The sequence below is a fragment of the Amphiura filiformis genome, chromosome 18 (genome assembly GCF_039555335.1).
Source record: "Amphiura filiformis chromosome 18, Afil_fr2py, whole genome shotgun sequence".
Lineage (NCBI taxonomy): Eukaryota > Metazoa > Echinodermata > Ophiuroidea > Amphilepidida > Amphiuridae > Amphiura > Amphiura filiformis.
Genome location: NC_092645.1, coordinates 48,942,965 through 48,965,622, shown reverse-complemented (window position 1 = coordinate 48,965,622; position 22,658 = coordinate 48,942,965). Strand labels below are relative to the sequence as shown.

The 22,658-nt window shown below is 36.2% G+C and overlaps 1 protein-coding gene across 1 annotated transcript; it reads left to right on the top strand.

Moving 5' to 3' along the window:
• The first annotated feature begins 1,365 nt into the window (after nucleotides 1-1,365).
• LOC140139627 (monocarboxylate transporter 11-like) lies at nucleotides 1,366-11,810 on the top strand. The gene is made up of 5 exons (XM_072161331.1): nucleotides 1,366-1,447; nucleotides 2,261-2,380; nucleotides 8,242-8,382; nucleotides 9,540-10,346; nucleotides 11,677-11,810. Exons 1-5 carry the CDS (start codon nucleotides 1,366-1,368, stop codon nucleotides 11,808-11,810), a joined length of 1,284 nt encoding a protein of 427 aa, XP_072017432.1.
• Nucleotides 11,811-22,658: the final 10,848 nt, after the last annotated feature.

Sequence of the window (22,658 nt, the reverse complement as noted above, 5' to 3'; positions counted from 1 at the left end):
ATGGCTGACACGTAACTCTGAAATAGCATTCAAATGATTTTTTTAGTGACAAAACAAATAATTATAGCGTATTTAGTGCGCATTAATGGTAGTTTGGGCTCAAATGTAATATATGCACGTAAATTATGAATTGACACGCTTCAGTGATCCCAAATTGCCATGATGGCGTCCCGTGAGTTGTGAAATGTATGCTCACAATAGGTAACTGTCTTTTCTTAACATATTGAATGGTTTGCATATCATACTCATACGTTTTTTTACGTGATGCCAAAATTTGAGTATCTGATAGCAAAATGCCCTATCGTGGTGATCATGGTTAGCTAGGCAAATGAAATCAGAGAACGTTTAGAAATCTATGTGAGTGATCTTCACGCGATGGGAATTAGGCATCACAGCGACCCTGTGCCTCAAGGAAGAAAAGATGATTGTGTTCTCAATTCAGTGAGTGTTCCAGGTTAAAGAAGAAATAAAACAAACAAACTGTATGACAGGTTTGTTTTAGTGACAAAAGCAATACACGCTGCTGATGTCTGAAGAAGATGCAAAATAAATGATAACCGACATCTACAGCATGTTTTATCTGGTGATAAAAGTCGCATTTGGAATCCTGCTGAATTGTATATATCAGGAATGCTGCACACATTTGGAAATCACAAACTCGTGCTGATAGTAGATGACTCAATGAAGAACTCCAAACTCTTCTGGTATCAAATAATTTTCATTTTTTTGAAATTCACGATATAATACAAATTTTATGACAAATTATAAAAATTTGATATTTTTCACATTGTTGATATATAACAGTCCTTGAAGTAAATTTTATAAAATCTTATGACATATTCTTAAAGTATAGGTAGCTGGGAGGAAAAGCCGACGATCAATTGAAAATTTTGATCTTTTATATTGAAGATATGGATTTTTTCCCAAAAGACCTAATTTTTTTGGTGTGTTGGGAAAAAATCCATATCTTCAATACGAAAGGTCAAAAATTTGAATTGATCGTCGGCTTTTTATCCCACCTACATACACTTTAAGTATAAATCATCAGATTTATAAAGTTTACTTCGAGTACTGTTAAATATCAAAAATATCAATTTTTAATCATTTGCCATAAAATGTGTATTACATTGTGAATTTCAAAAAATCAAAATTATTAACACTAATAATAATATAAAAATTATAAGACTAAGGTAGGGTTTTTGTAATTGGAGAAATTGTAATTATTTTTTATCATCATTATCATAGGCCTAATTATATCAATTTATAACATCATAGACCTAGTAGTAATATCCTCACGAACGGCATGACTATAATCTCTTATGAAAATCCCAACACCCCCCCCCCCCTTCACGCCCTGCCATAAGGATGGCAGGGCGTAAGGATGTCCATCGATACAATAAATGGTCGGAGAGCATATTCATTGGCAAATTTAAAAACAATGCCCTAAATTAGTAAGAATCGTACCTGTGAGGAAATCATTAATTCTCTCAGTGTAAATTCGCCCCAACATTTGCAATATTGGTATTACCTGGCCAATGCGTACGAAGCGCGCAAAATTGTCCAATTTTATCCTATTTTGACGCAAAACATATTTATTGGGCTAAAAAGAAGATGTACATGGCAATTCTGGTTGATTTCTTTTCGGCAGATGCAGCATTTTTGTTTTATTTTTACTTCTCTTGGGATTTCCCCATAAATTTAGGAGGAATGTGTCCATTCAGAATGCAATATGATGTACTCTCAGGTCCAGGTCCAAAGGTGGGTGACCGAACCCTTAAAAAAAGATATACATTTTTTCATTAACATAACATCATGTTTTGCCGTGATACACTTTGCATTTTGGGCCTATCGCGTAACTAAATCCGCGAATCTAAGTAGTGCACGGCCTGGCGCATGCGTATTACGGCGCAGTTAAAATTAAAAATGATAAACGGCAATGAACTGTGTAGAATTGGTATATGAGTAATATAATAATATTATGGCAAGTAGCGTATTAGCAAGTGAAACAAAATTAACGAACTTGCCGGTTATTTTTGTGCCAGTATAAACCGATAACGGAACAGTTCATGCTACCATATACCCATAATAACAGTTCATAACCGAAGTATATGAAATAGCGGTACGAGCGTCGAACCGTCGTAGTCCGACTCCCGGAATCCGACCATTTATTCTAAGGTACAAACATTTAATATGAAGAGGAGCAAAGACACAGCAGCATCGTGGCTGGTAGTAGCTTCAGTTACTGTAGTGTACTTCATACAACAAGGTCTGGTTAAAAGTCTTGGTGTCCTATTGCCAGATATCAAGGAGCAGTTTTCAACTTACACATGGGTCGTTGGATGGTCTATATCATATGTCTCTGGATGGGGATGTGTTCTCGGTAAGTATCTATAATTAAGAGATTTTTTTTCACTATCCTCTCACTATCCTCTAATGTGTGACAGATGACAGGCAGCACGGTTGTTTGATGTGATCATTTATTAATTTTTCTAACAAAACATTATTATGTTCAATTCTAGACCTGAATAATACCAACAGCTATCACACTAATACATTGTATATGGTCAATTCCAGCGAAAGCGGACAAAATTCTCTCTATGTTAACTTTCCACTTTAAAATGTCATTAATAAAGGAAATCACGTTATTGATGGAGCATATCATGTCACGTCCAATGTGCTCTCTTTGTGCATATAGGCCTTTACTAGCAAGTCATACCAGGGGACAAGTTATGATAGCTTAAATGAATTGGCGTTACCCACGAATTCAAAGATAAAGCACCATATATGTCATTGAATGTCCTTCAATCAAAATGAAATTATTACCGTTAGAAAGACGTTTGCATGATCTCTCATCATATGTAAAACGATTGAATTCCACCAAAGTTTGTGGACTCTAGAGGCCATTAAGTCAATTTGGCTAATAATTTTGTCACCCGCGTATCAAAAATAAAATGATCGTTCTGAAAAATGTTAAGTGAATATGCCATAAATGACTATATCATGAAACGAAGTTTCGTTCTACAATTCTGAGGTCCAAGTGATTATTTTATGCAAATACGTTTTACCCATAAAATTCCATAAAATCAAATTTGACGTTACCCACGTATCAACTGTTACCCACGAGTCCAGCAAATATAATTGCCATAACTTAAATTAACATTTAATGACTTTGGACACTGAATTTAGTTTGACAAGCGCTTAAAATTGTAAATCGTAAAAATACGTTCACCGCTTTAAAAAATAATCTACGACGGTTTAAACTTTTGTTACCCACGAATCCCGAATAGATGCTAACCTTGAAAAATAAGGAGATTGTTTATTTTAAGTTTAAATCAGCACACATTCAAGCCATGGGTATGCTATAATTTTGACAGTACTTACAGTTTATACACCTAAGAAACGCAAACCCCAAACGGTACTATAGTACTTATAGCTTTACCCACGAATTCGGCGTTACCCACGAATCCAAGGATTTACTCGTAAATTATATGTTTCTTATGCATCTTAACATTTTGAAAACATGCGAAATAGGTTCTAAAACAGTCCTGTTTAATAGCGTCCTCTTGAAGGTATACTGAAGCTGCATCATGAAGTTTTGATTGATTATCCTAAATTACCATTTTTTGGGTAAATGCAATTGGTTAGAGAAACGAGAATCATTGAAACACAATGGAGGAATAACCGCATGGTGGTTTCCAACCTTCTGTAATATTTTCTATTTTGCCGCTTACCAATACATACCTTCAAATATGTGTTACCCACGAACATTTTGGTTACCCACGAATCCCTACTTAAATTATAGTTAACAACGTATTGATAGTGTTTTAGTTCATAGGAACTGTCAAACACGAGTTAATAGAATATTGCTGCATGAAAATATGGAATGATTTTACTAAAATAATAATATAAAACTGTTTGCTCTGTCTATTTGAATTTGGCAACTTCATTATTCTCAAAATTTTATACCCAAAATGCCATAATGATCCATTCTAAATATTCCATGTAGTCTGTATTTTGATTAAAATTCATTTTAGTGCCATTGCAGCCTGAATTATTGACATAGGGAAAAGTATTTTTATTTTTATTAAAAAAATTAATAGGAATTGCTATTTTCCAGACGCTGTTACCCACGAATCCATCCGAGATCCTCATCCTGCGACGAGATACAAAATCTAACTTTATATTTATATGAAGCATTTATTCTAATCTTTCGAAATAATACAGTAATGTTAAATGACAGCCACTTTGGAAAGAGTTCGAAGAATTGACACAATCTTAACTGTACACCTGGTTCTTTCTTAAAATTTGTAATAACCAAAATATTTCTTTGTAGATATATGTAATAAAATTCTATTTTACGTTCAAAGTCTTCACCGATTTCTAGTGTATATGAGTCACACATAAAATATTGAAAGATATTAAAGAAAGTGAAATTTTATGGCGTACAACAGGTAAAAAATGCTTGAATTCGTGGGTAACATGCATATGCGCATTAAATACTTTATTTGGTCTAGCAAGAAAAGTTATTTTTCAATCCGATGGCACTTCCACCTGATGATTCACTAGACATGATCGTCTCATTTGATAAGTCTAGAATTGAAAAGGAAAACATTTTCAAAATGGCCCCAGAGAGAATTTTGGCCCGCTTTGGCTGGAATTGACCATATACACACATATTTTGTAGCAATTTTTAACATAGATTTTCGTTTCTATATCAAATCATTCATCTTTTTCTGCTTTTTGGCAGTCTTTTTAGTTCTATAAACAGTACATTTGTGTGCAAATTGAGGGCGCTATTTAAAAATATTGTTAATTTAAATTAGCCAAATATAATAAGTTGTACCTTAGATTTCATGGTAGGTAAAAAGTGACCCGGCAGCACAAATGAGCCGTAAATTACCTAAATTGTATTCTGAGTTACGGTGTAAAATGTGTACGAAGGTCATATTCATCGGTAACTTAAGCTGGCCCGACATCCGTCTCATTTTGATAGTCAAAAACTAATCAATAATCCTATTGTTGAAGTGGATAATAAGCTTCTACCTTAGATGGCTATAGAACTTTTAATAGCTCTGGTCTGTGTATGCTGTTGCTAAATCTTGTTCAAGTGGTGAGTTACCAGGCATTGTATTTTGTACAGGTATGCATAACCAACAATTAACAATGAGAGAACTTTCTTCAACCTCGTTGACTTGGGGATGATTTGAAATGACCGCCAATTATGACTGTTTGATATTTATTGCCAGCAATGTGGAAAAAGAGACACATGTAAAAACGTAAAAAGCTATAATTTTGTTGAAGGAGCAAAGTTTATCAAACCATAACCCCGCTTCTGGTTATCGTTTGAAGTCAAATGATATACCATTTTTAAGTTTATGATGTTTATTTTTTAAACACGAAATAAAACAAAATTGACCGGGGGAGGAATTTACGGCTCATTCGCCGTGGACGGTCACAAAAGGTTTTTTTTCAATTTCCATGTAATTAGTTAGTCTGTTTGCTGATGTTCTTATACCATTTTACAAGTGTCTATCCCTTGTAAAGCTGCAAACAAGATTTTAGATAAATAGCGCCATCATTGTTTCGTAAAAAATGACGCAGTTTTACAAGCCATCAAACAACCGTGGCAGACGACAGGCAAATCCAATATTTTGAGTAGTGAAAGCCAGCGCTGAGTGCGTTCTTAGTCAGTTAAATATTATATTAATGACTAAAAACTATTTTATTTAGCAAAAATTAAGTTACCATCATGAAAACTCCCCCTTTTTCTGAAATGAAAGAAACTTGTTTACCGATTTAGTTGCGAGTACTGCGATCCCGTTCGCATATTACGCTCTAGAACGCGCTACATACTAACGCCTCAGCAGGCGTGTTCCGCGATGACGCGGCGCTGCCCAGCAAACACAAAATGGTGTTTTTATGTTATATGTTGGGTTCTGGTTTTAGTATAAACGTTTTAATAACATTACATGTAGGGTTAAATAAATGCAAAGAAAACGTTTTAAACGTTTTGAACGAAAACACATTACACATTTTTTTTTTTTTAAGTGTTCAAAATGATATTGTAAAATATTTTTGGCAAACATTTTTGCCAAATATTTTGTCAACACTTACATAACATTATGTTAAAATATTTGCAGTAAGTTTATATTACCCGACATTTAAAGGTTTTCTGGTAACCTTTTCTAACCTTTTCGAACGATGTCGAAAATGTTTTGTGTTTGCTGGGCCCAGTAAACACAAAATAAAAACGTTTTAATGACATTAAATTTCGGGTTATATAAAGGTCATGGAAACATTTTAAAACGTTTTGTATGAAAACACACTACAGCAATACTTTTTTTAAAATATTATTGTAAAATTTTTTGCTAAATATTTTGTTAACACTTCAATAAATTATGTTAGAATATTCGCAGTAGGTTATCAACAAATGTTTTTGAATGTTATGAAAACGATTCATACCTATTATGTCCTTTACATAACCCGATATTTAAACGTTTTGCGAATGATGCCGAAAACGTTTTGTGTTTGCTTAATCATCACCATCATCATCATCCTAAGCCATCGTCGACCCACTGCGGGGTGAATGCCTCTCCAAAGTGACGCCACTCTGATTCATTCCACGTCTTTCTCATCAGGTTATATTATTTTCTAATTTTATCTCTCCATCTAACTCTCTGTCTTTCTGGGTGCCTAGTACCATTTCTATGGGTCTTTTTATCTTTTCAGTTTCCGTAACTCTATTGTTCAGATACGAAAACGCAAAGGATTCAGTAAGTTTACTGTAATCTGACCTCATTGTTAACTCTGAAGTACCAATCAGCTTATTTCAATAGAGATAATTGCCTGTGTCAATAAGCCCATAAAGGCTGGAGATAAAATAGTATTGAACACCGGTGTACGACCGCTGTTTTAATGGTCTAGCGCCCTCTCGTGTTTGACAGTGATAAATTGATTCACATTATTATGACAAAATGCAAATCCGAATGAAAAGGTCCACTTTTTTTTTAAAAACGTTGAAAATAAGCCCTTCAATCACAAAAGGTCCGCTTATGAGCCTGTCGCGCCCCATTGCACTTGTGCAGGGCCACAGTGTCGCCCTTCACTCGTATCAATGTCTATCTCCCTATTTTGCTTCCTGCCCCCACCCATATGATCAGTCTCCCCACTCCCTCCCCGTGCCCCGGTCCCTACTCTCTCCTCTCGAGTTCTTCTCTTTCTAGTCTTTCCGTCTCTCCCTCTCCTCTCTTTACTCCTCACCCCCTCCCACTCTCGCTTGTTCAGTCTCAACTTAAGTATCTCCTCCTCCTCCCTCCTCCCTCCCTCCCCCCCTCGCGAAATTTATCAGTATGATCCATGACTGAAAATAAGCTCTGCAAAAATAAACATTTAAAATAAACCCGAGTCTTGCATATAGGCCCAACCAATTATCAGATTAGCTTGCCATGAATAGAATACATTATCTTTGCTCCAATGCAAATTCTTTTGTATTGCATTTCAATATAAAACATGATTACCAAATCACCACTTGTACGCACCTCATTGGGAGATTTTAGACGCTCGTTTCATCGCCAATATGAAAGACTTTTGCTTATAACTTGGCAACATGGTTAGTATATATTTCAATGCAAGACTTTTTTTAAGAGCCACTTACGTCTAGGGGTAAGTACATATACACCAAACACAAGTCAATTGAAGTCGTACAATTTACCGCGAATTTAGGACCGTAAAATTTAGACTCTTCTTTTGTCTAGATTGGCACCCAACCGCACATCTGAAGGTTTTATGTAAAAAATCAATATAACTTACCAAAACGAAAACTGAAATTCACGAGCTTCAAATTTTCAGTAACTAACAAAAGGCTAGAATAAAAGATTGGTCATACCTGGGAGACTACCACTTCAGAATAACAATGACTTTCAAAAACTATTACGGATACGGAAACAGAAACTGAAAAGATAAAACGACGGTATGTATCCATTCTGTAACCAGTTTGGTCCATCGTCCATCTGATGTTCTAGCTAGGTGATCAGTCCAATATCACTTCTTTTGTTTCACAGTCTGGATGACATCGGTGACCTGTGTCATGCTTCTGATCCATTCATTTGTTTTTGACAAATATTTGACAGTAAAGCTAACATTTTATGGAAAATAAATACTAAGATGCTGTAAACTACCAAATCGCAACAGTTCAAAATAGTTATTATTCCATATAAAATGTTGTTATAACTATGTTTTTAGGTTTGGCATCAAATCAATTGATTAACAACTCACTAGGTCGACCAAGTCTCATTGTCTGCGGAATTACAGCTACCATAGGCTTACTCATATGTGCGAGTGCTCCCAATCCTTTAACGTTGCTACTTGGATTGAGCTTTTTCGGTAAGTTCATGTACATAAATTATATTTAATGAAAATAATAGATTTTACACTAAAACTTTTTCTAAAATCTTTCTTTCTATCTATCTAGTTATCTCTATCTCTCTCCCTCTTTCACTATCCTCTCTTTATTATAGTCTGTGTATTATATAAAGCCTTCACAAAATGTAACGCAGCCTTTATAAATACGTCTATACGCCGTAGAAGTGACGTAGTTAATCGGATTAACTACCATAGCAATAGATGAATACAATTTTGACTATACCGCCCTGCACTACAACTTTCACGCGGTACCGATGCATTGAACCATAGATGTCAAAGAAAGGCTGATCACTCGCACCTGTATGATAAGTATTTTTGAAAAGAGCGGTATTGTATTCATTCTATATTTGCTGACATACACAGGTGATTAGTGCAATTTGCTTGTAGTGCAGGGCGGTCTATTCAAAAATTGTATTCATCTATTGCTATGGTAGTTAATCCGACGTCACTTCTACGGCGTATAGCTTCAGAACTATTCGTCGTATTCACAATATGTTAACAGAGAAGTTGTGATGGTTTATACAGGGTGAGTAAAAAAAAAGTGCAATAGAGCAAAGAATCGATATTTATGTAAGAACCAAGTTGAACTTTCCCATTATTGAAATTTTCTATAAATACCACACTCAATAGTCACCTTCTGTGAAAAAATGAAGTGACTCGCTTCTATCGTTTAATTTTTATGAGTCTTTTTGCTGCGATACCCAATTTCATTATTTGTTCACGAGGTACCATGTATTTTGAATGGGAGAACACAATGCACGATAAATGCACTAGCTCTGAAACTGACTTTAACTTAAATAAGGTTGATTTTTAACATTACTTTAAGTCCTTCATACCTCACTCGACTCCAACTCTAGTTTTTTTAATGCCAATATGTCCAACTTACTCGATGTTTTGTAATTCACTCCACTCCAATTTGCGCGCATTTCATTTCAACATTTGAAAAACCCACCTACAAATTTGTGCATTTTGTCCAATACTGTTCAATATTAGCAACATAGCAGTGTTTTAAAGAAAAATACCGCAAATTTAAAAGTTGCACTTTACAGCGATCAATGGGTATTTTGCATTATCTTTGTAATTGAAAAACACTAATGGTTATTTTCCTTTTTCCAAAGGATATTTTATGCTTCATTGCATCATCGCCGCAGGAGCTGTGCCAGAGTATTTTGACACCCATTTTGATACTGCCGTAGCTATATACTGTTGCGGAACTGGACTTGGAATCACAGTCATGCCCATATTAACTCAAACGTTACGAGATATCTACGGTTGGAGAGGGACGTTAGTTTTATTAGGTGGGCTTTGCGCGCATTCAATTCCGTGTGGTGCCCTCATAAATGTAGACGCACATGAGCAAGAAGTCACTGAAACCATGCCATTTCTTTCTGTATCAGCTAGAGACAAAGCACCTGCTAAACCTGGATGCTGCAAGTCTTTTACAAATACCCTGTCTGGCCTTACAGATTCATCTTTGCTTACAAATATCCATTTCGTTACCCAGATATTGATACCGTCTTTTGTAATCGGTTATACATTTACCGGATGGCAAATATACACAGTATCCTATGCCGTATCTAACGGCGCATCTATAAGAGAGGCGTCAATTGTTGCAACAAGTGGAGGAATCGGATTGACAGCAATAAGAATTATTTTACCTATTTTGCATAAACTGCTCACATACAAGCAACTCATATACTTAGGGTCCTTCTTATCAGCAATGTCTTTAATTCTGATAACACAATTCGTCAAATTCGAGGTGATGGCCGCAATGTCGGTGTGTTATGGAATAAGTTACGGCATTCTTGGAGCAGAGATGTACATTGCCATCAAGAAAGTTACTGATGAATCTAAATACTTCAGTGGAGTGGCGTGGTATTCGTTACTTGAAGGTGCAGGGTCAATATCAAGTGGGTTTATAACAGGTAAAGAAATTACATTTACAGAGACTCGAGCATGGTATCGTTTGTCTTGGTGCGAAATAATAAATGTCTGTGTGTTCAGTGTGTCAATTGTGGGGACACACAATTTCCTTTGGGTGTCAGGGAGGGGGCGATGTGCCCCCTGAGAAGTGAGAATCGTTTGGAAAATGAAGGCCCAATTTTGTGACTATAATCAGTGGGATTGTGCAATTGAATGTATATATGCACCATACACTCCAACATTCCGGTTACGCGGGTATAGAATTAAAATAATATTATCACAATAAAAGACAGAAAATGCACTATATTTTAGATTTGAGCTATTAATGTGTAGGCCTAGCTGTATTCATATTGATTATCGCTTGTTTTTTGCGTCCAAAGTGTACTAAAAAGCATCCCTGAACACAATACCAGTGCACACTATAATGTTAGGTATCAATTTTACGGTGTTTTGGGACCAAATTGGCTTGCGGATCTGTATGTGAGAGAATGCTGTAGCTCGCCGAGGCAAGTCTTATGAAGAGACTTATTTTTCCACTTTACACAAAAAATTGCTCATAGGACCCAAATTATATATGATGTTATTAAAACGTTTTCAGAACCCAAACTATAACATATTTAAAACGTTTTAAAAACATTTTTGTGTTTGCTGGGTGTACTATTATTTGATTCCTGATTTTTCAAGTCTGTTTCCATGTCCACAACGCATCCAAGCTCCTCTCTGGACCAAACGTATCCCTTTTAAAGGGATTGGGGTGTGTGTGTGGGGGGGGGGGATATTATGAACTACATAATATTTTGTGATAATTGCAAAGTATTAAGATAATAATTGTTGTTTTACCCCGAAAAAAAGACCACACTAAGCGGTAGATTATATCATGAAATTTAAGTCAGTCATCTTAGGGTATTTAAATAAAGGCACCTAATATAATGCCCACGTGACCAGATGGGCGCTGATATTACAGCTCGTAACGAGGATGTCTGGAAAAGTGACCTTTGGCACCGCGGGTGGTCTTCCTGTGTATTTCAATTGGAAACGCGGGATGCATGTCCAGATTTTTTTCCGTCGGTAAGAACTTCCAAAATATAGTTCTTGAAAACATACCAAAAAAGCAGATTCCCCCAATGTGTAATTAAGTTGTCTTATACATTTTCAGCAGTTTTGATGATATTTGTCTGAAAAGTTCCTATCTCTTACCATTGTAGCACGTCTACTGATCACTTGGTGGTCTTGGTATGGCGGCGCCCATGGGTCACGTGGGTATTAAATTTAGTGCCTTTTATTAAATAGCCTATGATGACTGTAAGTATTTTATTTAATTTTCTATTTCAGGTTGGCTGTTCGATATGACAGGAAGTTTCACTGCATCATTTACCATATTGGGTGTTATTTCCTTAATAACGGTTGTATCTTTTGGATTGGAGGAAATTTGGATTGGAATCAAAAGGAAACATGGACGGATTTGAAGATAAAAGATGACGAGTGGTGGTGCTGCTGTTGCTGATGGTGGTGGTGGTGGTGGTGGTGGTAGTGGTGGTGGTGGTGGTGGTGGTGGTGGTGGTGGTGGTGGTGGTGGTGGTGGTGGTGGTGGTGGTGAAAATGTTTTTCCGACACATAATATTAAAGGGCATGTCGATTGCAAAACAAGTTTATCTCCATTCGAAGAGAATGATTATTACATTACAAGTTGACACTCGTTGCAATTTTTTTATTTGTATTTCTCCAGAAAAAAGACAAAACGTGTTAATAAAATGGTGGCTCGTTCGAAGCGAACTTTATTTCCAATGCAGCAGACTGATGACGTACATACATGAAGAGTAGTCTTCTGCGAGCCAGATTGGTTACGCGTAACCAAACTGGTTGTGTAGGATAATATATGTTCACGAGCAGTATATAACACATGAGCCCTCGGAGAGTTCTTATGATGTTCATTCATGTTTATAATGCGCGACCTTCATCACGAGTAATTGGGACCGGGAATGGACAACCAAAGGTTAGCTCCTGGGCCATTGAAATTGTTTATTTGCATAATAAATACAATGTTGATATCTTACGCTCAAATTCTAAGCTCGTACGGTAACATTGATCTAACATATTTTTTTATTTTCTAGTCCAAATATTTCTCATCAAGATGATATACATATGAATTGTAATATCACAATTTACTAATATTTAATAAAGAAGCGGCCTGGTTTTATCCATATGTGTAAAAACCATTAAATTTGTAATACTTGATTCATATTTTTTTTCTGATAACAAAAATAGTATATGTTCTGTGCAGTGAGAGTGTTGACAGTCCATTCTCTCAAAGCTGGTAATATTCATTTCATGACATCACTATAGTTTCTAGGTCAAATCGAAGGAACTCACTCTTTCGAAGGAACTCACCGCTTACAGTTGGTTTTGGGGAATATCAATTTTAAACGACTTATTTTCTCAAAAAAGGAGTCATTTTCATTGTCCTCATAATATTAGCTTGCCAATGATATGATGTTGTCTGAGCAATATATATGCCCTTTAAGATGAAAGGAAGACCTGAAGCTTAAATTAAAAATAATGTGATTCTGAGCATTCACCCGATCTGTACCTATATATTATCATGATTTTAACTTTGATGCACTTTGTAACATAAATAAACCATAATAACGTGTAATTTTGTCTGAGTAACGAATATGTTGGACATTTAAGAAAAACAATTTTAAAAAAGAGGTGAGAGATGGGAAAGCGGAAGGGAAGGGAGAGAAAACTCACATGGTGCTTTTCAAGACTGGCCTGGAGTATTCTGCTTTTCAAGTGTCATGTGCATGGCATCAAATTTGCGTACAGACCTGTTGCATGCCTATCCTGCCTACATGTAGTAAAATCTATTTAGTAACGATGAGAGACATAAGAGTGGCACTTGACCACTCAACCTGAGTTGAAGCACCGGTGTTCCATATAATTGACTTATCCAGCCTTTATTGACAGACATGAGTGTGGTTGATAGCACCCAGTATTACCACCCACCCTTATTGAAATCATATGCATATGCGTCAAACGTAAGAATCCCTCATTTCAAATTATAAGTTTTTGTTTCTCTTTTGTTCAGAAACCAAAAATCGAGGGATTAAAAAGTGGAGCAGACCTGGTCTGAAATCATAACACTTTTGTGCTGGGAGGACCAGAGGACGCAGTATAGATATATAACCATAAGGATATGCTGCCCTATTGTACTAAGCATAATCGGATATCACCGCCGGCGGTAGTTTACGCTCTATCAAATCTGAATAAGCCGTACTTCAGAGACGCTTTTACCTAAGTCTGTCGTAGGTGGCTTACTTTCATGTCACCGTATAATTACACCCCGAGTTCTAAAACTCTGTACATCATTAGAAGGCCTAGAAATCATATATAAAGCGTATATTGAGGAGGGATTTGTTTGTATGAAACATAAACGATGCATGATGATGGAGATGCTATATATTATTATGAATTAGTTTATTGTCTCCGGTAAGCACAACCCATACCTCTTACTACCTAGGCCTCTCCCCCGCCTATATATAACCCCCCCCCGCCTCCCCTACATTCGATATCTCCTACACACTATTCTACTCCACTCTCGAGCTCTCATCTCTACATTATTCCCTTTCCACTTCCGATGCTCTCTCTCATCTGTTTCTCTTTCTCCCCAATCCCCAAATCCCCCACACACCCCCCCCTACACTCTTTCCCTCTTCTCTTCTGTCTCTCTTGTCTTATTTTTTTCGAGTAAAAATTATTTCAATAAAAGTCACTAGCTAATATTGGAAGCCAAATAGCCTTCTATCGATCCTCCTACATGCGATAAGGACATGAATCGATGTTGCATATATCACCTGAGTCGCCCCTTTTGTAATGTCGAATGCAAATATTGCCAAGGTCTATATTTTTCACAGTGAAAATAGCTAAGGCTGATTGGATTTTCTAAACCACGTTTTTAAATATAGATTGACATGCTCGATTTCTCTGCTGGTGAATATTGCACTGCGAAATTTAAACATTTCTTTTGTATACGTAGATCAGGTAACTTCAAACCAAACGTTTACACTGTTACATCAGTCAAGTTAGCTCAATCGATAAGGCGTTCGACTATGGTGCGAGAGGTTGCGGGTTCGAACCCTGGCGGTGCCTAGTACGCTCTCGTGGAAAAATTTACTGCTAATCTGTCTCGTTGTTACCCGTACGAAACTCGGGGAGCTGATCCTGGTTGCGATGGTTATTTGTGGAATGTCTAGGGTGTGCGCTCTTGAAGCAGCAAAGTCCCTGATTTGTTGTTTAATGGTTTATGGAATGATGTGGGGCCGTAGTGGTCAGCGACAACCTGTAAAGTGTGCTGAGGCTTGTAGATCAACGTCTAAGCGTTGTGCCTGTGTGTAGCGCACTATAAATCACTGCGCATTTTTTTATATATAACAAACTGAAATGAAAACCGAATCTCCTTGCTACAATGTTTGGGGTTTTGTTTGGTCATTTTTGACAAGACAAACTACTCAAATTTGATTAGTTGGGTCATTTTGACAAGAAACTATTCATTTTCTATAAATGAAAGGCAATCTTATCAAATTTGAGTGAGTTTCTTGTCATTTTGATGAGATATGCGATTCATTTTCAAGAGAAATCTGTTATGTCCCCATCTGAATATTTTCTCTTCAAATTTGGATAAAATCAAGGGATTTTTGAAATTGACTATTAATAGCCAAAAATGCTACCGACGTTTGTGGCATGTCTCCGTGTGGTCATCTCGTCGGTCGCAACACATAGTGGCGTACGTGAAGGACAAAATACATCTCCGAGCAAAACGTTTTTGAAGGATATGCTACTACTAACGGAGTCGATACTCCTCCACTGTTATCTCTCAGTGGCCCGATTCCATTTAAAATTAAAGTTTAAGGTTCAAACTATTAAACTGTATCTTTAATAGTTAACAAGGAATAACTATTATAGGATATTAGCTAGCTCTAAACCTATACGCCACTATGTGAAACGGAAAATTTGGAAAATGGCTATACGCCACTATGTGTTGCGACCGACGATTTGTATGGTACCACCGTGGGCATGCCGGCCAGATAGCCAGGTACGTAAGATAGACTGAAAGAAGAAAAAGGAAAGGTAGGTAAACATGGTGAAGAAAACATAATTTGACTCAAAAAACGGTCTGTGTTCTAAATGGTACTTGTTTTTTGGAGTTTCCTTTATTTGAGAAGTCCAGATAAATTTATATTTAAATGCACTACCTAAGAAAAATAGTCACCATTAGGGTTGAACAAATTCATCAGGATCGGTAGAATAAAGTCAATCAAGAGGTTCTTATTTCTGATCCAATAAATTGCACTTACTGTGTACGTTTCGATAACCACTCTGTTATCTTTATCAACACTGAATGAAGACTGCTACTGTGAACTGGTCATCCAAACACCTATTGATTTCTTGGTGATTTACTTGATGACTGTGTTGCCAGTTATTTTTTTTCCTGTTGGATGTTTTGATGGATTTTTCACAGGATGTAGCAGTTCATCAAAAATGTGAGAAAGCTGATATTGACCTTCATCTCTGTTCATAGTGGCGCCCCTTCTCTTCCTGATCTCTATAGCCTCCTTGACCCAACGTTTATATCTGTCTTGGAAAAACAGTCACCAGAGCAAGCAGGAAAGAATCGCTTACAACCATCCATAAATCGGCCATCAGAGATCATGTTGCAGAGAGGAACCATGTCATCGGTTGGGGGAGGCAGAAGTCATAGGCCCGGAGCAAGACAGATATAAACGTTGGGTCAAGGAGGCTATAGAGATCATGATTGGATGCAACATAATGGGTGATGGATAGTGTTATAAACACTATGGTATATTAACACCAGAAACCAAAAATCAGCGGATAGAGTCCGAAGTTTTCCGTTTTACGGAAAACGGAAGAAAAACACGGAATCGGAGGTACAACACGGAAAATGATATTTTTGTATGATGTGACAAAAATGGTTAAAAGATAAGAGAAATAAATGTTAAAAACAATCATGAGTTGTGTATGTCAATTTTTATGATAATACAAATTCCCTTTATAAGGGAAGGCCAGCCTCAATGCAGAAGAGGTCTTGTAAATAGTTTGGGTCACCGTGAAAGGCATTTTTAGGATCACGCTTACATCCATGTTACATGACAGTCCACCAAACCATCAATGGTGAGAACATGCACACTGTAACAGCAAAAAACATTAACTCCTATAACTCCTGTCAACTCTATAATTCATTACTGTCTTTCCTGCTTTTTACCCATGCTTATTATTAAAATCGATGTAATTTTATGAATCAAATAAAAAACATAGAAAGTGGCCTCACTTTAGTTATGTGTCATTTTACAGTATTTATAATTTATAAAATAAGACAATAATTTATTTATTTTCTATAAGTGCATGTCAAAATATGGGATATATTGTTCAATATTATAGCTAGCCCCTAAAAACGTTATTTTCCATCGGATTTTTTTCCGTTGAAAAGACAAAACTGATGTTAAAGATAGCAATAATATCATCAATAACATTTCGAGTCAATTTTATCCATAAAACGATACAGGATAGGATAGATAATTACTGACTTCAATGTGGTCCATATAATGAAGATTTTGATTCGTCAACATTATTAGATCTGTTATCAACATATCAATTATGCACTCACAGGCAACCAAACATCATGCTATGCTCAGTAGTCCACTGATATGACCTCGTTCCAGTGATCATTCCCCGCTAATTACTAATTGTTGACCATGTCATTTTTTTGATATGCTGATTGCTGAACAGGTTTATGTTTATATGTGTAGGCCTAACCTATGATCACTTTTTAAGTCATAATTAATTCAAACATAACTTTGGCAATACTCAATCGTGTTCGTTCGTTGAAACGGCAAAACATACTTTCTTTTCCTTGCAAATCGAATTAGCAGACATCAAAAACATTTCCACCACAAGAAGTAAAAAGAATAATTCATACCAATAGAAGAAGGCTATAATCTTAGCTAATCTTTAGTGTACACAAATCCCATCTCAGAATTAGATACCAGCCCTATGGGCTGGCGAAAATACCGTTTAATATACCGAAATAAAGGTATATTACCAAGGCATGAACCCCCTTATATCCCTCCAAACATCGTAATAGTTGGCCTATTATCGTGAGAATATTCCAATCAGAGCATATTGATCGCGATATTGAACACTTTGTTGTGACATTAATATCATTGTTTATACATTTTAAGCTTTATTAATGACACGGATTTACAAGTTTTACAACACGGATTACAACACGGAAAATGGATTTTAGAAAACGGTAAACTTCTGACTCTAATCAGCGGATTCAAAAGACGGGCAGAACTCGTCTGCAATCATAATATCTAAGCGAAATTTACACTACAGCGACAGCGTTTGGTTTTAATCAATGAGGTACCGCTTTTTGTTGTGTTGGTCAAATACCATCCCCTTTTATTTATAGGCCTACTGAATGTAGACCATTTTATAAACTTCATTAATATATTCTTGTTCATTGATTGGTTAAAAGTGGATCACATGACCAAAAATAGTTCTACCATCAGTACTCCTATCCGTAAATAGTACCTCTAAGCCGTAAATAGTATTTTCAATGTCCTGGATGAGCCGTAAATAGTACTACTAAGCCGTAAATAGTACTTTTGACCATGTCTTCCGCGTGCGAGCATTCGATGCGACGGAGCAGCTCACGCACGCGAAACTGCCATAGCGTGATTTCGCGCTGCTGTAATTGGTTAGCCCGATTTTAACCTGTTCGATTTTTTTGAAGGGCAAAATATAGGTTGTGCTTAAATTGGTCGTGCTGTTCACTCAGGATAGAAGCTGGAGAATCAAAACGTCAAATAATTTTCTTTTAACCAATCAATGAAAAAAGAACATATTAATGAAGTATATAAAACAAATATATACTGGCAAAGTAGATTTTTTAAGTAGATGTTTAAAAACTGTCATTCAACACAACATATATTGAGATAGTTACCTCAATATTTCGATGTGTACAACACACATCCGCATCAGGAGGGGTCCAATGGTGAACTGATGGAGTACACATCGAAATATTGAGGTAACTATCTCAATATATGTTGTGTTGAATGACAGTTTAAATCTACTTTGCTTGATTATCTACCAACACGTATACACAGAAATATATACTGCCTTTATTCGAAGTTCTGGTTAAAACTATGGTCCCTCGTTGAGATCAATTAATACTATTTTCCTTTGCGGCTGCGCCTCTCAGGAAAATAGTACTATTGATCTCACCTCGGGCCCATAGTTTTAACCAGAACCTCTCATGGCAGTATATATTTGTATAATATATGGATCGGATATCAATCACACGTGGACGGTAACAGGACTGGCGCGGCATGGGTGCTGGAAGTATAAGCGTCATAAAACTTTTGTTTGTTTGTTTGTTTGTTTGTATGAAACATTAACTAGGCATGTCTCCCTTCGCTACACCTATATAACCTCCCCTTTCCTCTCCCCAGTGTATCCCTCTTGCCTCCCCTACGGTTGATATCTCCTCCCCCCCTACAAACTATTCCACTCCACTCTCGAGTTCTCCTCTCCCCTCCTTCCCTTCTTCCCCTCCCAATGCTATCTCCGCTCTGCTTCTCTTTCTTTCTCTCTCTCTCTCTTCTCAATTTGTTCGAGTAATAAATAGCATATATGTGACCCGGCAGCACAAACGAGCCGTAAATTCCCTAAATTGTATTCTGAGTTATGGTGTAAAATGTGTACGAAGGTCGTATTCATCGGTCACTAAAGCTGGCGGCGACATCTGTCTTATTTTGATAGTCACAACACCAATCAATAATCCTATTATTGAAGTGGATAATAAGCTTCTACCTTAGATGGCTATAGAACTTTTAATAACTCTGGTCTTTGTTTGCTTTTGCTAAATCCTTTTCAAGTGGTGGGTTATTTGTATAGGTATTCATAACCAACAATTAACAATGAGAGAACCTTCTTAAACCTCGTTGACTTGGGGATGATTTGAAATGACCGCCAATTATGACTGTTTGATATTTATTGCCAGCAATGTGGAAAAAGAGACACACATAGAAACGAAAAAAGCTATAATTTTGATGAAGGAGCAACGTTTAACTAACCATAACTCCGCTTCTGGATATCGTTTGAAGTCAAATGATATACCATTTTTAAGTTTATGATGTTTATTTTTTAAACACGAAATAAAACAAAATTGACCGGGGGAGGAATTTACGGCTCATTCGCCGTGGACGGTAACATATTGGAAGTCATATAACTTTCTATCGATATGATTATCACATGAACTGATGAATAGATATGTAAATCACTCGGGTGTCAGTCTAATCTTCTTTTGTAATATCGGTGGAAATATATCGATGGTCTATATTTTTAGATCAGGTAACTTCAAACCAAGCTATTTTGCGTTCACACGATTATGTAACAAACTGAAATAAAAAACCGAACTGTTTGCTACAAGTTTTAAGTTCGTAACAAAGGGTACAGACAAAGATATCGATAATGACCGTCAGTCAGGAGCTTTGGCAGAACAATGGGAAATCACGTGACCAAAACCAAAACCAATACTGAAACTCAATACTTGAAACGACCGACTCTCGCTTTGCCACACGGGTTGTCTCTATTAATATATAGAATTAACAGATTCTTGTTAAAAATGACCTTTAAAGTAGTTTATCTTCTCCGATTGGATATAATCGAATGTCTTTAAAATGAAATGGATAATAAGTTGAAGATTTTTTAAAATTGAAATAGCTACTTGTTTAAATAAAACGGAAAATTCTGATAAGATTGTCGCTTCAAAAGTGATAATATACCTAATCAAAATGAACAATATATCTCATCAAAACAAAATTAGTTATGGGGATCAAAAATAAATGAATAGGGATTCTATTCAGAGAAATAAATAATGTGAAATTAGAGCGTAGATATTGATATCCATGAAACATAGCTTATTCCAGTTGATTTGGACATTGATTTCAAGAGTTACGCATTTTTACATGTATTACGAAATGCCCCTTTAAAAGCCTGTTTTGTTGCATTTTTTAATTTCAGGATGAAAAAAATATCAAGATGAAATTTAAAGAGCAAAATAATTATGTGATATGATATCAGTAACACGGGAAGTAATAGTTCGACTCCATTTACAACGGTAATTAAAATGGGAAATGATGTTTGCTATACATGTAACAGAATCATGTAACATTTTTTATACAAAAAGATCCATAACCAACTTCCATTAGTCAACCTGGTATGACCTAATGTTTAAAAAGTGCTTTGGAATCAAGTGATTCACCAAGCCAAACATTACCCTTATACATAGTGAAGACCTGGTGGTGGCACTAGGTTTTTTTTCCTGTCTGGACATGTTGGAAAAAAGGGCCTGGGCATATTAGCCCCCTGAGCACTACCTGCCGATCTATCATTGCCTCTGATTGGTCAATTACATGATATCTTTACTTTAATCACCGATCAGGAGGGAGATTTGCAAATAATTCACCCCAAATTAATTTGCGTGGTGAAATTATTCTAACAATGTTGGTGATTGGTCCAATTGATAATGAAAACTTCTTTTTGGCCAATCGGCAGGTAGTTTTATGAGGTTAAGCCCAAAAGTTGAGCTTTTTCAAATTTCATATTTTGACTTGAGGAAGCACAAGATTGGAGGTGGTGGAAAATGGCCCCTGACGCCACCACTGTGTGGGCATTAATGTAGCCGATGTTGATATTCCAACTTTATACGCGCGCAATTTAGCGCGAGATGAGCTTAAACAATTTTTCGCAAGTAACGCGCTACGATGTCGCACTCTTATTTTGAACCAATTTCTGCTCAAATTGTTACAAAAGCAGTCCGATGACACCTAATTTATATTATATATATCATATCAGAGCGTATAATTATATATATACAAAAATCAGCAAAATTGGAAGAGATTATTTTTTATATAGTCGAAAACATATCTGAACTTTCCATTTTCCCATAGAGGCCTGTGAACTTTTCCCAATAATGGGCTTTTTAAAATACAGACTTGACATTTAATATAGAATACTTTTTCGAAAAATTCCAAGACTGGTCTGGTAAAGGTCTGCATAAACGGCACGGGCTAAATATTAATTGCGGTGTGTCGGGAGATGGTGTAAAAGAATTGTTTGATATAAAATGTGCTTTCCATATATTTACATTATGGTTCTCATAATGTAGCGAATTGGCCTAAAATGGCGGATTAAGGGACTCTGAATTTGAGCTTTGTGGGGAGACACAATTTCGGACTTTATGCAACATGGTTCTGTTATTATCAAATTTATAGGGGTTTAAGGTGATATTTTTTAAACTTCGTCAGCAATTGGCATTCATCACAGCTGAAATACACTTACCATGTACCAAGTTTTTAAACAGGTGGTGGAGCTTAAAAATAGAGCTCTTAAAAGCTGTACGTACTCAGAAAGTTTGAATGGCCCCTGGGTCAAATGTTATAAACTTACGGTACAAAATCAACTGCGTGGATTCCTGGTTGTCCAATGAACTCACACTGTTTCTTTATGTTCAGTAAGTTTATAACATTTGGCCCCAGGGGACCATTTAAATTTTCTGAGTGCGTACCATTATTAAGAGTCATATATTTTAAAGCTCCTCCCACTTTCAAAACTGGTAGATCACATGTGCATTTCAGTTCTGACGAGCACTTATTGGTGTTTAGGTTCGGTAAAATCGCCTAAAACCTCAATAAATTTGATAATATGAGAATAATGTTGCTCAAATTAAAAAAATTTACCCCGCCAAAAATCAAATTCAGTGTCTTTAAATCCGCCATTTTAGACTACTCCACTACATAATGAGCGCCACAATGTAAACTAATGGAAAGCACATTTTCTGTCAAACAATTATTTTACACCATCTCCCGACACACCGCAATTAACATTTAGCCCGTGCCGTTTATGCAGACCTCTACCAGACCAGTCTTGGAATTTTGCGAAAAGTATTCCATATTAAATGTCAAGTCTGTATTTTATTTCTCAAAAATTAGTTCACTGACCCCTCTTTTTTATTTCAGATATTCGAAGTATATCGACAAAAAATTAATTCGTACGAAATTTGAGATCAATTCCAGGACAGGCTCTTGTATGGACTAAACCCCTTATGCATGCTTGAACCATATTTTGTACTTTTTCTCAAAATTACAAAAATGTTGTTATTGTATACCAGGATGACGATATTTGATATTTTATTGTGTTACATGGAAATAAAAAGAATATGCATATGAATA

Bases quoted from the DNA above. Each gene is read 5' to 3' on its own strand.
- LOC140139627 (XM_072161331.1), top strand. From the start codon at position 1,366: ATGGCAGGGCGTAAGGATGTCCATCGATACAATAAATGGTCGGAGAGC. The intron at 8,383-9,539 runs GTAAGTTCATGT...CTTTTTCCAAAG, and splicing joins ACTTGGATTGAGCTTTTTCG to GATATTTTATGCTTCATTGC. The intron at 10,347-11,676 runs GTAAAGAAATTA...TTTCTATTTCAG, and splicing joins ATCAAGTGGGTTTATAACAG to GTTGGCTGTTCGATATGACA.